Source organism: Cetorhinus maximus, chromosome 1 (genome assembly GCF_964194155.1).
Source record: "Cetorhinus maximus chromosome 1, sCetMax3.hap1.1, whole genome shotgun sequence".
Classification (NCBI taxonomy): Eukaryota; Metazoa; Chordata; class Chondrichthyes; order Lamniformes; family Cetorhinidae; genus Cetorhinus; species Cetorhinus maximus.
The window spans coordinates 56,473,735-56,492,297 of record NC_135879.1 but is presented as its reverse complement, the minus strand read 5'-3'; the positions used below and the strand labels follow the sequence as shown (position 1 = coordinate 56,492,297).

The following is an 18,563-nucleotide window of genomic DNA, read 5'->3' as shown; positions in this document are numbered from 1 at the left end:
CTGTTTGGGGCCTTGGCAGGGAGGAGATGGTGCAACACCTGCTCCTTTACCTTTTGCAGTTGCATGGGAAGGTGCCATGAGAAGGGCATGAGGAGTTGGAGTGATGGAGGGGTGGACCAGGGTGTCACCTGAACGATCCCTACAGAATGCTGACAGGGGTGGGGGTTGAGGGAAAGACATGTTTGATGGTGGCATCACGCTGGAGTTAGCAGAAATGGTGGAGGATGACCCTTTGAATGCGGAGGCTGGTGGGGTGAAAACAAAGGGGACCCTATCATAGTTCTGGGAGGGAGGAGAAGGGGTGAGGGCAGAGATGCGGGAGAGAGGTTGGATGTGGTTGAGGGTCCCGTCAACCACAGTGGTGGGGGAGGAGGGAACCCTTGGTTAAGGAAAAAGGAAGACATGTCTGAAGTGCTGTTTTGGAAAGTGCATGTAGAGCTCTCCTGTAACTTGTATATAGTATTGTAAGTCTTCAATAAAAAGAATTCCAAATATTTGTTACTATTCATGTGTGATTGGTAAAATTTGTGTGAATAACTCAGGAACACAACAAAAAGGTACCCGGACTGATGGCATGCCTAACCCAAAGACCCTCAACAAAATTGTCTGACACAAAGGTTCCAATCCCAATCGTTGCACCAAATTATTCTAACAATTAATCTTTTGGTATTACTTATTCACATTTCTGCAACAGAGGGTCATTTACTAGAATCATTGGGCTTTACAATTGTGATCCTGGAACACTTTTCTAATTGTGAAACACTCAGTATCACCTCTCTCCTAGGTGAGGATTGGACATTGCACAATTCTTGCCATGCAGCTCAATTTAAATGCCGAATTATGCAGCCCAAGGTTTAAAGTCCTCAGCTTTCCTCCCTTCTCTCTCTCTCTCTCTCTCTCTAGTCAATTTTGAAGAAATGCTGCATTGGATGTGCAGTAGCAGCATAGCAAACCAATAGATTCTAATTGAATATTAACAAGGTCACTTTTATAACATCCACCTTGCTACAGAGGAAAGTTTTGCAACTTAAGCCATTTCTGCTTAACCCTAATAAACTATTGAACTGGAGTTTAATTCCAATACAAGCCCAGGAGTATCTACGTGTGCTGACATTTTCCAAATTATGGTAAAGAGGTTTATGGCTTTTGTAAGATGAGTTATGAATCATTGACATACAAGTTTACTTTGAGCTTATGCTTTGCCAGACAACTCAGGATGCTGGGATCCACTTCAACAACCACTGACAAAGGTTTCCATAAGTTCAAGAAAGATCAAAGGTGACAGAGAATTGTCTCCCTAGCTTCTGTCCCTAACTAAGAATGAAGGCAAAAATGATGATTGCATTGGAATTAGAACATCTGAATCATTCTGAAGGATCCTGATACTAAACCTTCCAAGCTTCAGTGAATAATATCATCCCAGCTTATTCAATTCTTTTCAATATCTAGTGAAGAATACCATTCCTGGCTCAATGTTTTTGACTCTGCTCTTTGAATTTGTTCGAATGAATCCTTAAGAAAATGCCATATGATAAATTGATAGTCGTCCTTCCACAAAGCAGACTTTCTTTGCACATTATCTTTGGAAATACTACTGCCTGCCTCATGGTCACAGTTCTGTCCAAGAGTCAGCACCAAGCAAAAATACAGAAAATACATCCCACATTCACTTGGTCTTTACACTTAAGGATAATACAGATTGCAACAAGCTCATGTACAATATCTTATATCAGTAAACCTGAGCCATCCAATCCATCTCCAAAAACCATGCCCCTGCTGTATTTTATTTTTCTCAAGAGTAAACCAGTGAGCCACAGTCAACTTCTTTAAATCACACTCAAACTCATTCGCAACCATTTTAGTGAGACCATTTCTACACTATTGATTCAGGTACAAAACAGGCATGTATCCAAATCTAAGGCCCCTTTTACCTTCCAGATTATGTACACCTAAAACAAGATACTCACCTGTTACTACCCAACTCTGACGTTTCTTTTCCTTCTTCTTGTGCCTTGCTTACTTTTGCTACAAGAGAAGAAAGCAGAGCCAAAACATTAAAATACAGCTTTAATATTTCACTTAACATGTTTGTCAGCTGTGGCTCAGTTGATAGCACTCCCACCTCTGAATCACAAGGTTTCGGGTTCAAGCCCCACTCCAGGAACTTGAGCACAAAAATCGAGGCTGATGCTCCAATGCAGTACTAAGGGAGCATTGCACTGTGGGAGGTGCCATAATTTGGATGGGGCTCCATCTGTTTGCTTGGGCGGATGTAAAAAATCCCATGGCACTATTTTGAAGAGGAGCAAGGGATTTATTCTCGGTGTCCTAGGCAATATTTATCCTTCAATCAGCATCACAAAAAAAATTACAGAGATTCCTCACTTAACGTCGATTCGGACAACATTTTTTGTTATAATGCCATTGATAAAGTAAGGAACGTATATACCTTCACTGACACAACATTCACTATTATGTCATTTGCCAGCAGGCAAAAATGAGGAGAACTTAACGTATTGATGAACTCAGCCTCACTTTTTACTGAATTCAGTGGTCACAGAGATTTTAAAGTGCAGTATTTAAAAAATGAATTGCCATCAATGAATAATTGATTCGGTTATGTTTATTTATTCAGTCTGTAATAAAACAAAGAAACTTTCCCTTAAGTAAACCAAGGACCTGACAGGGATAAATACACAAGCAGCGAATCCAATAATAAACCTCATCAAATTGACAACATAATAACTTCAACGCACAGTCTCTCTCACTGTCAGTTTGTACGATGGTGAAACTTCTGAGTAGTTTAAAATTTATTTGATATTTAAAATTTATTTCAAGGAATGTACTGTACATGTACAGTATTTCAACCTTTTTCCCCGACGAGAAATGCCCAAAAAATCCTAACTTTAATTTATTCAATAATTCTTTTGGGAAAATATGATGTGCTTAACGTTGTTTTGCTTAAAGACATACTTTTCCGAAATGCAACTACAGCATTAAGTGAGGGATTTTTGTACCTGGTCATCACCACATTGCTTTTGTGGGGGTTTATGAGCACAAATTAGCTTCTGCATTTCTTACATGACCATAGTGACTACATTTCAAGAAGTACTTAATTGATTGTAAAAGACTTTGAGATGTCTGGTGGTCGTGAAAAGCACTATGTAAATCCAAGTCTTTCTTACTGCTGTTCAACTTTATTTGAAATAAGTTTTAGTTAAATGAAAGGTGTGAGGAAATCACTGATTTGTGCTAACCTGCAGCGACAGATAGGATTTGTCAGAATTTTTACGATCTATTTAGGAACACAAGAACAGAAGGACAACATTCAGATCCTCAAGATCGTGACAGTCCATTCCTCTCTGATCATTACCCAACAAAAATCTATCAATCTCAGACTTGAAAATTTTAATTGACACAGCGTTCAAAAAACGTTTGGGGTGAGAGTTCAGGATTTCATTTCCATTACCCTTTGCATGAAAAAGTGCTTCCTAATTTCAATTCTAACTGATCTAGATTTTATTTTAAGATTAATCCTTCTTGTTCTGGATTTCCTTAAAGGGAATATTTTCTTGCTAGTCACCTATCAAATGCCAAAATCTAATTTTAAATGCTTTGATTAGATTGCCCTTCAACCATCTAAACTTAAGGAAATACAAGCCAAGTTTATGCAACTTTCGCTCCCTGATAATTTTTTAAGCCTTGGTACAATTCTGGTGGAACTGCACTTTAACCCCTCCAAGGGGCATATAAATCTTTTTAGGGATGGTACCCAAAGCTGAAGGCAAAACTCCAGATGGGGTCTGACCAAGGCTCTGAATAACTGAACCATCACAGCCTCACTTTTGTACTCAAGCTCCTTGAGGTTAAGATCAACATTTCATTAGTATTTTTGGTTACTTTTTGTTTCTGTGCACTGGACACCTAAATTCCTTTGGTCTTCAACAGTTCCTAGCTGCTCACCATTATGAAAACATTCCAATTTGTCGTTCTCAGATCCAAAATGAATGATCTCATGGTTCTCCAGACTGAACGCCATCTACTATAATTTTGCTCACTTAGTCTGCTTACATCCCTTTGTAACTTCTTGTTCTACCTGTACAACTCCCAATTTTGATTATACATGGATGGTCACATTAAATTTGATTACCACACACTGAGAGAATCACCCAGTTGGCTGTGCCTCTCTGCTTACTTGATTTCTACATGTTGAATATGTCACTTAAAAAGTGAGATGACCATTATTGGCTAAATAGATGATATATTCCAGTGAGAAAGAAAGATTCTACAAGAAGGATGTGCATCCGTGGCTAAGTAAGAAAATTAACAATAATACCATATTGAAAGGAAGGGCATACAATGCTGCAAAGGTTTGTGATAAGCCAGAAGATTGGGGAAAAAAAAATCAAAGTATAACGAAAAAAGGGACAAATGTAACAAAAGTATAATAATGCTCATCGTATTGTGATTTATTGTTAAAGTAGGTTAATAGTGGGGTTTGGATAGTTTGTGTGCATGTGTGTGGGATTTAATTGAATTGGGGACAGCTGATCTGGAGCCTTTGACTCATCAAAAGACGCTAGGTTTGAAATGCTAAATACATAAACATGGCTGAAGTTTTAGAATGTGAAGTGAGGAAAATTTGCAATTTTAGATAAATCAGGGTAATTTGAATTTCAAAGAGATGGTAGGATGTTACAGCTAGCCAGAGAAGTTAGGTCAAGCAGTGTGTTTATTTTTCCCAAAGGTTATTGACAATATTAGCACCATGCAATGATCTATATTATGAAAAAAGTAATGTTCCAAAGAAATATGGAAACAATGGAATTTGCATCAAAAGGGAGAAACATGTATAAAGGGGAAGGAGGCTATATGTTGGAAGGCATTGTAAGATCTACCATTAGTGTGAAAAACCTCCAGTATTTGTGCATTAAGCTACTGTCTACAGAAACTGAAGCTGAGAAAAGCCACTTTGAATTCTACTGTCCAATGTGTTATGTTGACTTGCCTGGGTCTATTTAAATCTATTTTTTTACTGTTGCATTAACAGGGGTGTAACTGGAAGCCAGATTAATTCAGGGTTTTAGGAGTTATTTTAGCAGTAATTTGTAGACTTATATGCTTGAAATCTTTTCTTTGTTAACAAGTGTTTAATTTAGTGTTGTAAAAAAATCTCTAGCGTCTTGGTGGACTCTACTGCTGAATTCAGGGTACGCATCTCAAAATAAAATACAAATTGCAAAATCATTGTGGCTGCCTGATCAAGTTTCCCTTGTGGATTTGATCCGCCTGGCACACATCATCTGCCACGTCATAAGAGGAATCAAAATCACCGAATTGTTACAGCACAGGAAGCCTTGCGGCCCATTGTGTCTACACCGGCTCTCCAAATGAGCAATTCATTTAGTGCCCTTCCTTGAATTCATCCCATAACCCTACACATTTTTCCTTTTCAGATAAAAATCAAATTCCCTTTTCAATGCCTCATTTGATGCCGTGTCGCACAACAGGCTTGTCAGTAAAGTTAAAACTCATGGAATAAAAAGGGACAGTAGCAACATAGATATGAATTAGCTGAGTGAAAGGAAACAGACGAGTGGTTTCTGTTTTTTGGACAGGAGGAAAATTTTTAGTGGGGTTCCCCATGGGCAAGTGATGAGGCCTTTGTTTCTCCTGCTATATATTAATGACCTAGGACCTTGGTGTGCAGGGAACAATTTCAAAACTTGCAGGTGATATGGAACTTGGAAACATTGTGAACTGTGAAGGGGATAGCACAGAACTGCAAAAGGACATAGGCAAGTCAGTGGAATGGGTTGACAAGTGGCAGATGAAGTTCAATGCAGAGTGGTGTGAAGTAATTCATTTTGGTAGGAAGAACACAGACAGACAATATAAAATGAACGGCAGAACTCATGAGAGGTGCAAGGGAAGAGGGACCTGGGTGTATATATCCATAAGTAATTGAAAGTGGTAGGACAGTTTGCGACATGGGTAATAAAGCATACAGTATTCTAGGCTGTTTTAATAAGGACAGAGTACAAGAGCTTGCATAGGATACTAGCTCAGCCTCAACTGGAGCACCGTGTCCAGTTCTGGGAGCTGCATTTTAGGAAAGATGTGAAAGCATTAGAAAGTGTGCAGGAATGATCCACAAAAATGGTTCCAGGGATGAGGAAATTTAGTAACGAAGATAGAGTGGAGAAGTCCTTGGAGAAGAGAAGGCTGAGACGTATTTAAAATCATAAGGGGTCTCAACAGAATAAATAGGGAAAAACTGTTCCCACACAGGGCACAGATTTAAGGTAATTGTCAAAAGAAGCAATGGCGACGTGAGGAAAATTTTTTCACACAGTGAATGGTTAGGGTCTGCAATGCATTGCCAGAGTGTGTGGTACAAGGGTAAACTAGCAAGAAATATAAAAACAGACAGTAAGAGCGTCCATAAGTACATAAAAAGAGAGAAACTAAACAATTGTCCCCTTAGAGGATGAGACTGAGGAATTAATAATGGGGAACAAAGAAATAGCAGAGGCTTTGAACAAGTATTATGTATCAGCCTTCACAGTGGAAGACACCAAAAGAATCCCAATAATATTAGAAAATCAAGAGCTAAAAGGGAGGGGGGGAAACTTAAAACATTCACTATCACTGGAGAAAAAATATTCGGAAAACTAATGGGAATAAAGCTGACAAGTCTCCTGGACATAACGGCCTGCAGCCTAGGGTATTAAAAAAAGTGGCTGCAGAGATAAGGGATGCATTGTTGATAATCTTCCAAAATTCCCTAGGTTCTTGGAAGGTCCCAGCAGATTTGAAAACCACAAAGGTAACACCTCTGTTCAAGGAAGGAGGGAGGCAGAAAGCAGGCCAGTTAGCCTAATAACTGTAATTGGGAAAATTGAAGTAGCAGCAGGACATTTAGAGAATCATAATACTATAAAGCAAAGTCAACATTCTTTCGTGAAAGGCAAATAGAGTTTGACAAATTTATTAGAGTTGCTTGAGAATGTAACAAGCATGGTTTATAAAAGGAACCAGAAGGTGTACTGCATTTGGATTTCAAAAGGCAATTAATAAGGTGCCACATAAAAGGTTACTACATAAGAGCTCATGGTATTGGGGCACTACATTAGCACGGATAGAGGATTGGCTGACTAACAAGAAACAGAGAGTCAGGATAAATAAGTCATTTTCAGGGTGGCAAACTACAACCAGTGGAATCAGTTCTGGGGTCTCAACTATTTACAATCTATATCAATGACTTGGATGAGGGGTTGAGTGTATTGTAGCCAAATTTGTCGACAATACAAAGAAAGGTAAGAAAGCAACTCGAGAGGAGGACACAGAGGCCTAGTTTTTCATGGAGTCAGGCCAAGTTGAGAGATCTTTAAAAATGGCGATCTGGACCAGATTCCAGGATTCCTGTCCCCATTCCTCTTTCTGGATTTTCACAGGTGAGACATAAGGGCACAGGTAGCCAACATGCAGCACTCCTCCCCTTGCCAGCTGTATTGCAGTGGTGGGCATTTCAAGATCTCTGCAATTTTGGTGGAGCCGGGCCCTTTCTGTTAGCAGACACGGTTCGTAGCATCTAGCAGTGAACCATGGGGGAACTTGAGACCAAAGTTGGGAACCAAAAAAAACAGCCATTCAACATTTCCTTGGAAATTAGTTTCTTCCCTTACCTTCACATAAAGCTGTCAATCAACCACAGCCATTCATAATATCAATCATGAAAGGCTTGCATCCACTTCACACCTCTTAATCTTGTGTAAATAAACACCTGGCAACTGTATCAACAGTAGCAGTTAGAACAAATGGTCAGACATTTGTTTTTCCAGATGGCCACATTATGAATACTTTGCTGAGCTCCAAGAATGGCTAATGCACTCAGCCCTGTAAGCAATATTGACATAGCTTGCAGGGACTGACAGCTTTGCTTGATTGACATCTTTATTACCTTGTAATAACCTGATCTTTCTTTGAAGAGCTTTTTCAATCCCTATATATAGGGGTGAAAGCGCGAGGGCCTAAAAGTCATGATTAGATCTGGGCAGATGTCCTAGTAAATGGAGGTGGGCCTTCTAGCCTGCCAGCCTCGCCATCTGCCCACTTGTGTTGCCTCCTCGGGCCTGCCTCTGGAGGCAGTGGGCCCGAATCCACTTCTCCACCAAGTAAAGTGGGTGCAGACCTCCTTAACGGACACAAGTTTGCAGAGAAGAGCACTCTCCCAACTTCCGATATCTATCTCCTTCATGGAAACCCATCCCAAAGAGTTTGCAAAAGGATAGACAAGTTGTGAGTGGGCAAAGATTTTAAAGATGGAATATAATGTGGGAAAATGCAAGGGCATCTGCCTTGGTGAGATGAAAAGAAAAACAGGTCATTTAAAATGGAGAGTGACTGCAGAATGCTGTGATACAGAGGGATCTGGCCATCATCATACATCAATCACAAAACGTTGGCACACAAGTGTAGCAAGTAATTAGGGAGGCAAATGGAATGTTGCCCTTTATTGTAAGAGGAATGGAGCAAAGATAGGGAAGTCTTGCTACAACTGTTCAGAGCATTGGTGAGACCACACCTAAGGTACTATATACAGCTTGCATGGTCTCCTTATTCAAGGAGAGATGCTCACACAACTATACTGCAACAGGTGTGGCAGTGGATTCATTTGGTCGATAGAGGAAACTTTCACACTGTGGATGCTGGTTCAAGATCAATATTACTCATTTAATGTTTTGCCTGTTATTCTTCTTTGGTACCCAAGGTGCAAGTTAAATGGGTTATATTCAAGTAAAATCCACTGCATTGGTTTTCTGCACCTGTCCACTTTTAATGGGTTATAAACTGTAAATCAGGCATTAGTTGCATTATTTGATAAGTATTTATTCTTCGACTATCTGAAGAATACATAAGAGTTTATGCCAATTCAGTGACCTACCTACAGTAATGAGGCTTTCCATTCACCATAAGCCATGTTACATTAGCAGGTATGCTTACTGTAGGCAGCCACAGCTTACACTTCTTTGGTGATGAATATTACTGAAACAATTTCTCATCTTCAATGTAAAGTGGGTAATATTATTTATCTAACAATTGGCCAATGGGTGGGTTAGAGTTATTTAAAAATCCAGTCTTTCAACTGCTTGACAAATATTCAATCCTCAGTACTATACAGGTATTTCTCACATTAGAACTGTGATTACACTTCACTGTACAGGACTTTGAGACCTCCTGAGGTCACAAAAGGAATTATATAATTCACAGCCGATCTATTCTATCAAAATTTAAGCTGTTATTTGAGTCACTATTTTGGTCCTCCTCCTCATTTTTAAAAAGCTTTACAGAATTCAAACATGCAGCTTTCCATTGGGAATGATATTTTAGCATGTTACTGATCCTGTGAGCACAATCTCAATTAAAATTGTAATATATAGCCAATCAGAATACTACATTTTCAAACAAGTTCTATACCTGCACTAGGAAAAAAATGACATACATGGGTTAAAAAAATTGATCTCAGGATACAGATTCACAAATCATTAAAAGTGACTTGCAATTAGGGCTGCCAGCCCCTAGAATTGGCCTGGAATCTCCAGGAATTGCAGATCAATACACCCAGGGTTTTCTCCAGGGTTGCACTCAGCAAACCTGGAGAAAAATCATAGGGGTATTAAAGATGACTATTCTTAAAAACATTTATTTGAACATTTTTCTTTATCAGATATAAACATATTGAAATTGAGGGGGGCGTTGGGGGAGGCTGTTTGGCTGACAGTCAAGTATCATCCAATTGGGTCACAAGTCTTTTTTCTTTTGAATTGGCGCAGGAAGGCAGTGTGTCACAAAGATGGGTGAGTTGGTCGACTCATGGCTGGAACATGGGGCAAGTCATGTGATGGAACCTTCAGGAATACATTTAATCATAGTTGGCAATCCTACTTGCAATGCAGATACACAGCCACAAAAAGTGCAAACAAGGCATTGGGGTTTATTTTTGGAGGATAGAATTCAAAGGCACAGAAATCATGTTAAACTTGTGCAGAACTATGTTTAGGCCACATTTCAAGTACTATGCAAAGTTCTGGTTTCCATTTTACAAAAAGTAAATACAAGCACTAGAAAAGGCACAAAAAAATATTCTTAAGCAGTCCCTCGGGATCAAGGATGTCTTGCTTCCACTCCAGTTCGATTGGTTGAGATGGCTGATATGTATGATTGTGCACATGTGGGGCAGGTGGTGCTTGAAGGGTCAGGTAGATGAGTTTTTTGTTTAAAAAAAGAGGTTTGTACACTCTCTCCGAAGCCTCAACTTCACTTTTGTGTTCACAACAAAGTCTCTTGATATGTTTGATGCCTTCTTGAATGAACCTTCTACATTGTATATTGTGTGTATATGTGCATAAGTCATTGAAGGTGGCAGAACAGGTTGAAAGTAGTTAATAAAGCATATAGTGTCCTAGGTTTTATTAATAGGGGCATAGAGCACAAAAGAAAGGAAGTTATGTCAAACTTGTTAGAACACTGCTTCAGCCTCAACTGGAGTATTGTGTCCAGTTCTGGGTGGCGCACTTTAGGAAAGATGTGGAGGCAATAAAGAGATATAGGTACAGGAGTGAGGGGAATAGACCTGTATTAGCAGGAAGAGGCTTATATGGAGTCTAAACGTCAACACAATTTGTTGGGCCAACTTGTCAGTTTCTGTGTTCTAAAATTTTAAGTAATTCTATGTGTTACACTGGAGTTTTGCGGTAGCAATGACAAAACGTAAAAGGTTTGCAGCTGTAGGGAGATTTTCATTTGCATATACTCAAATAAATACCAAAAATATGCTTTTCAAATTCTGTTCAAGCTATCAAGCCCATTCCTTCTGAAACTATGTACAAGCTGCCAGCTGAGAAGCACTACCCTTCTGAATTAGCCTTGCGGGAGATGAATAACCATAGTTAAAACTTGCGAAAAGCTTTGCTAAGTTCCTCCCTGACCCTAAATGTGATCCAACAAAACTCCAGCAAGTCCATTTAACATTATAACCTATATTTTATTCAACTCCAACCAGTTGAATGCCGCAACAGTTTCATGGCCACAGCAGTAGTGCAGCTACTGTTCTTTAGAAGTATGAATCATGTAGCGCTGCAGTGATTGAGACAATTTCTTTACCAGAGTTAAATCAGTATAGAATTTATGTTAATCTATTTCACTAACTCCTGCTCTTTGGAAATAAAAACAAATTGGCCCAGAATTTCCTCAGAAATGCACACTCTCTACGGCAGTATCTACACCAGAAATACAAGAGAAACCCCATACATAAGCATAAACCAGGTTTTCATCACAAACAGCTAAAGTTAGGGTTGTGCAACAAAAGCAGCTCCAAGGAAATTAAATGTTTAATTTTGCACATTCATGCCACAGCTTCTATCCAATATAAAAGGCAGCTGAAGTTAACTGTCTTCTGAATACTTTATTAATTTTGAAGATTTGGATATGCCTCTTCCCAGCTATATTGGATTGGGGAAGCACAGGGTGACACGAGAAGAGTGCTAAGTTGGGAATTTGGTGCAAGTGAAAATCTGGTGCAGAGGGGGGAAGATGCTGCTTTTTATTACCTCCGTGCATTTGTTAGTCTGTTTGCAAGCACACCAACAGGAACCCCACCCCCAACATGCCCACAGGACTCTCCCCGCTCCCCCGTGGGGGCTCTCAATCCCTCGTTCCACACCCCCACCTGGCCTGACCCAAGCCAATCGCCATCACGCACCCCTCTGCCAAGCCTGTCCCAAACCAACGCTGACACATATACACCTCCGCCAGCACCCCCAACCCTGCCAGGCCCGACCGATACGGAGGGCCCATCCCCCCAAATGCCGGGTCGGCCCCACACAGACAGCACCACCCCAGCCCCCCACCCCCGACGTCAGATACATTTCTCCCCCCATCCCATGGCGGGCTCGACCCACACCGACGGCCTGTCCTCCCCCTCCACTGCCAGGCCTGACTCACACCAATAGCCCGTCTCCCCCCACCGACCCACCCACTGGTCAGGCCTGACCCAAACCGAAAGCGGTCCACACCACCGCCCAGGCCTCACCCACACTGGCATGTCTCCCCCACCACTCCTGCCAGGCCCAAACCACACCAACAGCCCATTTCCCCCACCCCCCCAACCCCCCCATGGCCCAGCCCAACTAGCCTGTCAAGGGCCTTTAAACTTGACTATGCCTGTACTGGTTTATGGCAGCTAATGCTATATTAAAAAAAAGCGTAGCCTCCTTGCATCCGACAGAGCTGCACTTGATGCTAAGCCCCAGATACAAGCTGCACTGCCCGGATCTCGCCAAGCCTGAGTCAGAAGGTCAGGCGAGATAGGAGCAAAATACAATTTAAGGTAAAGAAAATAGGAGTGGAGTGGCAATCTGATTGATTGCCACTCCAAGGAAGTTTAGGCCCAATATACATCAAAAACCAATGCACAGAATTCAATGAAACCTGTTACACAGATAGGGTATAGTACAAGGAAGAGCTGATTAGTTTTTGGTGAAGATGCGGATCCGTATCCTGGAATTTTTTTTAAAGGATCCGTTAACATTGAGAGATAGGGAGACTTGACCTTTTTTTTTTAAAAAGCAAGTCGCTTTTATTTTGCAATGTTGTTGATTGCTTTAGAATGCTGTGGAATGTCTCAGCTTCTGTGGCGGAATTTTTCACAGCTGTCAAAAAGTGAGCAAAGTTTTCAGAACAGGTTGTTGGACGTGGATTGGCTTGAAACCTCTGCAGTGAGGTGGTGGCTCTTAATAAAAGACAAAAAAAAAAGTTCAGCTTTCTTTTTGTAGTTAGAGAGCATCAACCAGGCAGGGAAAAGCCTCATAGAAAAGTTGCGTGATTGTAATAATGTTGACTTAACACAGCATGGCAGTGGTTTGTAGTCTACTGATTATCCTCTTCACATGTTCCATTTGTTTTACCTCAATAGCTGGTGAGTGGTCTTCTTTTGCCTCAAACCTAGGACACTGTAGCTTGCTACTGTGTTAGCTAGTAGGACAAGAGCAGCAAACCCATGGGAATACCACCACCTTCACTTCCCCTCAAATCCACAAACTATCTTGACTTGGGACTATATCACTGTAACCTCAATAGCACCAGGTCAAAATCCTGGACACCCTCCCTAATAGCACTTTGGTTGTACCTGCACCAGATGGACTGCAGTGGTTTAAGGTGACTCATCATCACCTCAAGGGCAATTAGGGATGGGCAACATATGCTGACCTTGCCAGCAACACCCACATCCCGTGAAATAATTAAAAACTGTCGAACCAGGTAACTAATTAACTGATCAAATAAATAAATAAGATTAGACAGACTAGGCAGGGATGAAGATGTGCCAAGACTGCAACATGTAGGAATCTGTGGAATGCATTGCAGTCCCAGACAACCATATCTACGGTAAGCATCTGTAACTTGAGCAACTTCAGCTCAGAATTGCTGAGCTAGAGTTCCAGTTGCCCTACAACGTCTGCATCAGGAAGGGGAAAAGTTACATGGACGTATTGTTCTAGGGGGCAGTCAGACCCCTTAGGTTAAACAGAACTCAGTCAGGGACAGGAGGCTGTCACAGTGAAAAGATATACCACAATTTCTCACTTTTCTTCCACTCTGCTGTGGAAATCCAAGAAAAGTTCAGAAACAGGTTGTTTTCTGAAGACAAGACTTTTCTCGCTTGAAACTGGATGGCTGCTTCAAATTCACAACATTTCTCAGCACAGAGCTGGTCTCAGGACATCTGCCCTACACAGCCAACACAACTCAACTAAATATCTTTTCTTAAATTTCTTTTTTTCCCTTTCATTTTAGACTCCATTGTCCTAAGCATCTCTTTGAACTGAACTTTTCCAAAACATAAATATCTTTCATTTCTTCCAATTGCCTCCACTTTCAAGTCAAATAAAATTTAATAACCTTCCCTTGTTTACTTATGAAACCTTCGTAAGTTCTAATAGTCATTTGATGCTTCCAAACTATCCTTTGAAATTTAACAGCTGAAAAGTCAAATTTCAAAACCCAACCTATTTACTCGTACATTCAATTTCACCATAGCCTGCATGCATCTATCACCGTTACCTTTCATCTCTCAGTTCCTATAGACAAGGTGTCTCTATGACCATTCCCCCAGTCTTGCTTGTCCCTACTACCACCCCCCACCCCCCAACTTCTCTCCCCCCACCTCACCCCCCTCCTTAAACCAGCTTATATTTCACCCCTCTCCTAACTTTACTCAGTTCTGCGGAAGGGTCATGAGGACTTGAAACGTCAACTCTTTTCTTCTCCGCCGATGCTGCCAGACCTGCTGAGTTTTTCCAGGTAATTGTTTTTGTTTTAGATTTCCAGCATCTGCAGTAGTTTTTTGTTCTTACCCATTGGCCCACTCATGGGCTTTCTTTACAGAATACCACCATATTCCCAAAAAATATTTAAAAAAACATCCACCTGCCTCAATGGAAAAAAATGAAATGTATTTCAAGATGATGTTTTCATTTTCTCAACCCACTTTGTATTACTTACTATACTTATCTATATACAAAAAGCTATTACACTGTGGCACAATGCAGAAACCATGAATACATATACAATTCTTTTGTAAGAATAAAGTTCATTCCAGTCCATTCTCAATTTACCAACATCCAAGTCGTTTTGAATTTAAGCTCTTGACAATGCATCTGCAATTAAATTCTCTAGTCCAGCCACATGTCTAATTTTTAAATTGAACAGTTGCAATAACAAACTCCACCGGAATAGTCTGGCGTTTTTATCTTGAAAGTTTTCCAGAAACTTCAAAGGATTGTGGTCCGTATATACAACTGGCTCTGAAGAGTTGTTTGCAGCATACACTTCAAAATGCTGCAAAGCTAAAACCAAACTTAATGTCTCTCTTTCTATATTTGAATATTTCTTCTGATGCATATTCAACTTGTGAAAAATACCACACTGGCTTCTCAAGTTCCAATTATTCTTCCTGCAGCAACACAGCACCCACACCCACATCACTGGCATCAACAGCAATTTTAAACTGTTTTGTATAATCAGGTGCTGTTAGAACAGGTGTAGTGGTTAGTGCAGCTTTTAAGCTGTCGAATGCAGTCCCTGACACTCCTGTGTCCATTGGAATCGCCTGGTGGTGAGATTTTGAATTTAATAAAAATCTGGAATTAATAGTCTGATGATGACCACATAACCATTGTCGATTGTTGTAAAAACCAATCTGGTTCACTTATGTCCTTCAGGGAAGGAAATCTGCTGTCCTTACCCTGTCTGGCCTACATGTGACTCCAGACCCTCAGCAATGTATTGACTTTTAAGTGCCCTCTGAACAAGCACAATTAGGGATGGGCAATAAATGTTGGCCTAACCAGCAACACCCACATCCCATGAACGAACAAAAAAAAAAACTGGGAACTCTACAATAGCTATTATTTTTGCATCTTGTGCATTTTTGCCACTTGGTCATGTCCAACAGTGTAGCCAAAATATGTAACTTTTGCTTTCGCAATTTCACTTTTAGACAAATTTACAATCAAACTGTCTTCCTGTAGTTGGTCAAACAATTCCTTTAAATGTCGTAGATGTTCCTCCCAGGTTTGGCTGAAAACCACTAAATCATCAATATAGACAACACAATTGCTTAGTCCTTCAATCACTTTGTTTGTTAGTCTCGGAAATGCTGCTGGCGCATTTTTCATACCAAGGGGCATTACTTTGCAATGATATAAAACGATCCAGCGTCACAAAAACCCAATTCATTTTTACCTTTCTGATAAAGATATTTGTCAGTATCTTTGCAGTAAGTCAATTTTTGTAATAAATGCTGACTGTCCCACTCTCTCAATACAATCCTCCAATCATGGAATACAATATGAATCTGCCCTTATCACTGCATTTACTTTGTGGTAATCAATACATCTTTGTGATCCACCCAGTTTTGGCACCATTACAATGTGTGAACTCCAATTACTGTGACTGGACTCTATGATGTCATTTTCAAGCATAAATTAAATTTTTTTTAAGTACTTCAGCCAATTTTACTGGATTTAATCTATATGGGTGTTGCCTTATTGAAACTGAATCCCCCACACCAACATCATGCAAAGCAAAATTTGTCTTCCCTGGTCTATTTCCACACATTATTTTTTGTGACTGCAACAGCTCTTGTAAGTCACTTCGACAGTTTTCTAGAAGGTAACAATATCACATTTAGATTCTTAAGTGCTACCTCATTGTGAGGAAGGTCAATTTCAGAATCTTTAATTTGTTTCCTCCTCCTTACCTACAACTACGAGTGTCATCTCCTGTTTATCCTCTCTGTCAAAGTATAACTGTTTTAATTCTGGCTCCTTCAGCTGTAACCCCACTAACTTCAATGAACTAAACACCTCAACCTCATCCTCTCTAATTTTCTGTTCCTGAGTAATCTTTTCAAACATTGTACCAGCCAACTGAAGTTCAGCACCTCTGTCTTTTAGATTCTTCCTCTTTCTGTTTAAGTTTGTGTCTGTGAGCTCGTCACCACACAATCTGGAAACAATCCACAATACTCTGTAAAACCTCTGTTGATTGCCTCTCAACAGGTTCCTCTACTACAGTAGGTGCAGCCAATATTTGCGATCGAGCTACATGATTCCCTAGAATAAAATGAACCCCTGAAACAGGCAATTTCTCCAGCACTCCAACAATCACCTCTCCTGTTTTCAAATCACTCTAAGTTTGCTTTATAAAACGAAATAGACCTCAACCCTCCATGGATTCCACTAACTAATACTTTCTCCTGCAATTTTGCTTCTGGACAGCAGATGGCACCACCCCATAACATTAATGACTGGCTAGCCCCTGTATCTAAGGATCTTAACCGTCTTTCTTGCTCTTCCTGGAACACATGGACATGCTTCCCATTCGCATATAAAATCTTTAAACATCTCTGTAACTTGCCCTTCAGAACTTCCTTGGGTAGCTTGTGAACACATTCCCACCTCTCTGGCTCATACTGACTCTTCCTTTTTCACCTGTACAAAGGCTATCGCTCTGTCTTGCACTTGGGTCTCAGCACCCACAGCACTTTTATTTATAGAACTTTTCTGAGTTCCTGTCACTATGATCGGTCTCCCGTTTAACCTCCAACAATTTGACCTCGTATGCCCAGCTTTGTTACAATGGTAACATCCTACTTTTCTTCCTTCACCATTGCCTTCTACCTTTCCATCTTTAATAGACTGGTACCTTTCAACTAGCTCCTTGTTACTAACACTTTTACCATCACTCAGTTTCCTACACCTCCAATTCCCTTGCTGACTCCCATATGATCCTTATATGATCCTAAGTAATGGCTAAAGCAGCAGCTTCCCTCAATGTTTTACTTTGCCTTTCATCTAAACATGTCTTGACAATTACTGGAATACTATTTCTTAATTCTTCCATAATCATAATTTCTCTTACATTTTCAAAAGTCTTTTCTAACTTCAATGCCCTAAACCATTGATCTTAGAGATTTTCTTTTTCTCTTGCAAACTCTACAAAGGTCTGATTGGGTCTCTTTCTTATAGTCCTAAACTTCAATTGATAAGCTTCAGGGACAAGCTCACCAGCATTTAGTATTGCTCTTTTAACTACCTCATATTCTGCAGATTGTGCCTCTGATAAGCTAGCATACACATTCATTGCTTTACCTGACAAAACACCCCAACATTATGATCCAAGCATCTCTTGGCCAATTCAGTTTTAAAGTTTTCTTTTCAAATGAGGTGAAATATCTCAACTCCATCCTCCGTAAATTTGTCACTAACCAAAGATTTTTAGTTGAATCAAATTCCTCAAAGGAATCAAAGCCACCATCTGAAACACTATCCCTCCTTTATTCTAAGTTTCACTTTAGACAATTCATACTGATTAGCTTTTTTCTCTCTGAAGGTCCCTATCTCTTTCCTCACTTGCTAACTTCTCTCTCTGAAGTTGGAGTTCAAACTTTCACATTTCTATTTCTCACAAACTTTTCTTTTCCCTTTCCCCATTAAGGCATTAAAGCTTTTTTATTTCTATTTCCTTTAATCTGCCCTTTCAAGTTTTTTTCATTTCTTTCTTTTCCTTCCAATTCAAGTTTCTGCCTTTCCCCATCTCTTTCTATATCAAGCTGCTTCATCTGCAACTGAAGTCTTACTACCTCCAGCTGTGACACACTAGTCTCAGGCGTCTCCTCCTCTAATTTTAAATGCTGAATAAATACTTTAACCATATCAGCCTTATGAAATTCTGCTTTTATTTCTACCTGCACTTCATCTGTTAACTCTCTCAGCTGAGTTTTAGTCAAAGATTTCAAATGCTTCACAGTTACATCGTCCAATCCCAGATAAATCTTAGCAATTGCCAAAGCCATCTTGCAGTCCAACCACTTTAAAATCCTTCAACACAAAACTCCCGAGTTCAGTCCTCTGTGCGCTCTTCTATTATCAAGGAAGCGTCAACAATGCACATAGTGATGCAGTGCACAAAATCAGTGGGATCAAAGTCAACATAGTTTT

The 18,563-nt window shown here is 40.1% G+C and overlaps 1 protein-coding gene across 6 annotated transcripts in view; it reads right to left on the bottom strand.

Moving 5' to 3' along the window:
* Positions 1–18,563, bottom strand: part of znf827 (zinc finger protein 827) — a 146,329-nt gene that overhangs the window by 40,753 nt on the left and 87,013 nt on the right. For all 6 annotated transcript variants that reach the window (XR_013576464.1, XM_078540985.1, XM_078540955.1 and 3 more), the window contains one exon: positions 1,968–2,025. Coding sequence is in view for 5 of the 6 variants with exons in the window: in XM_078540985.1 (XP_078397111.1) it covers positions 1,968–2,025 (58 nt within the window). In the remaining variant the exon portion in view is untranslated. The remainder of the gene's footprint in view (positions 1–1,967; positions 2,026–18,563) is intronic.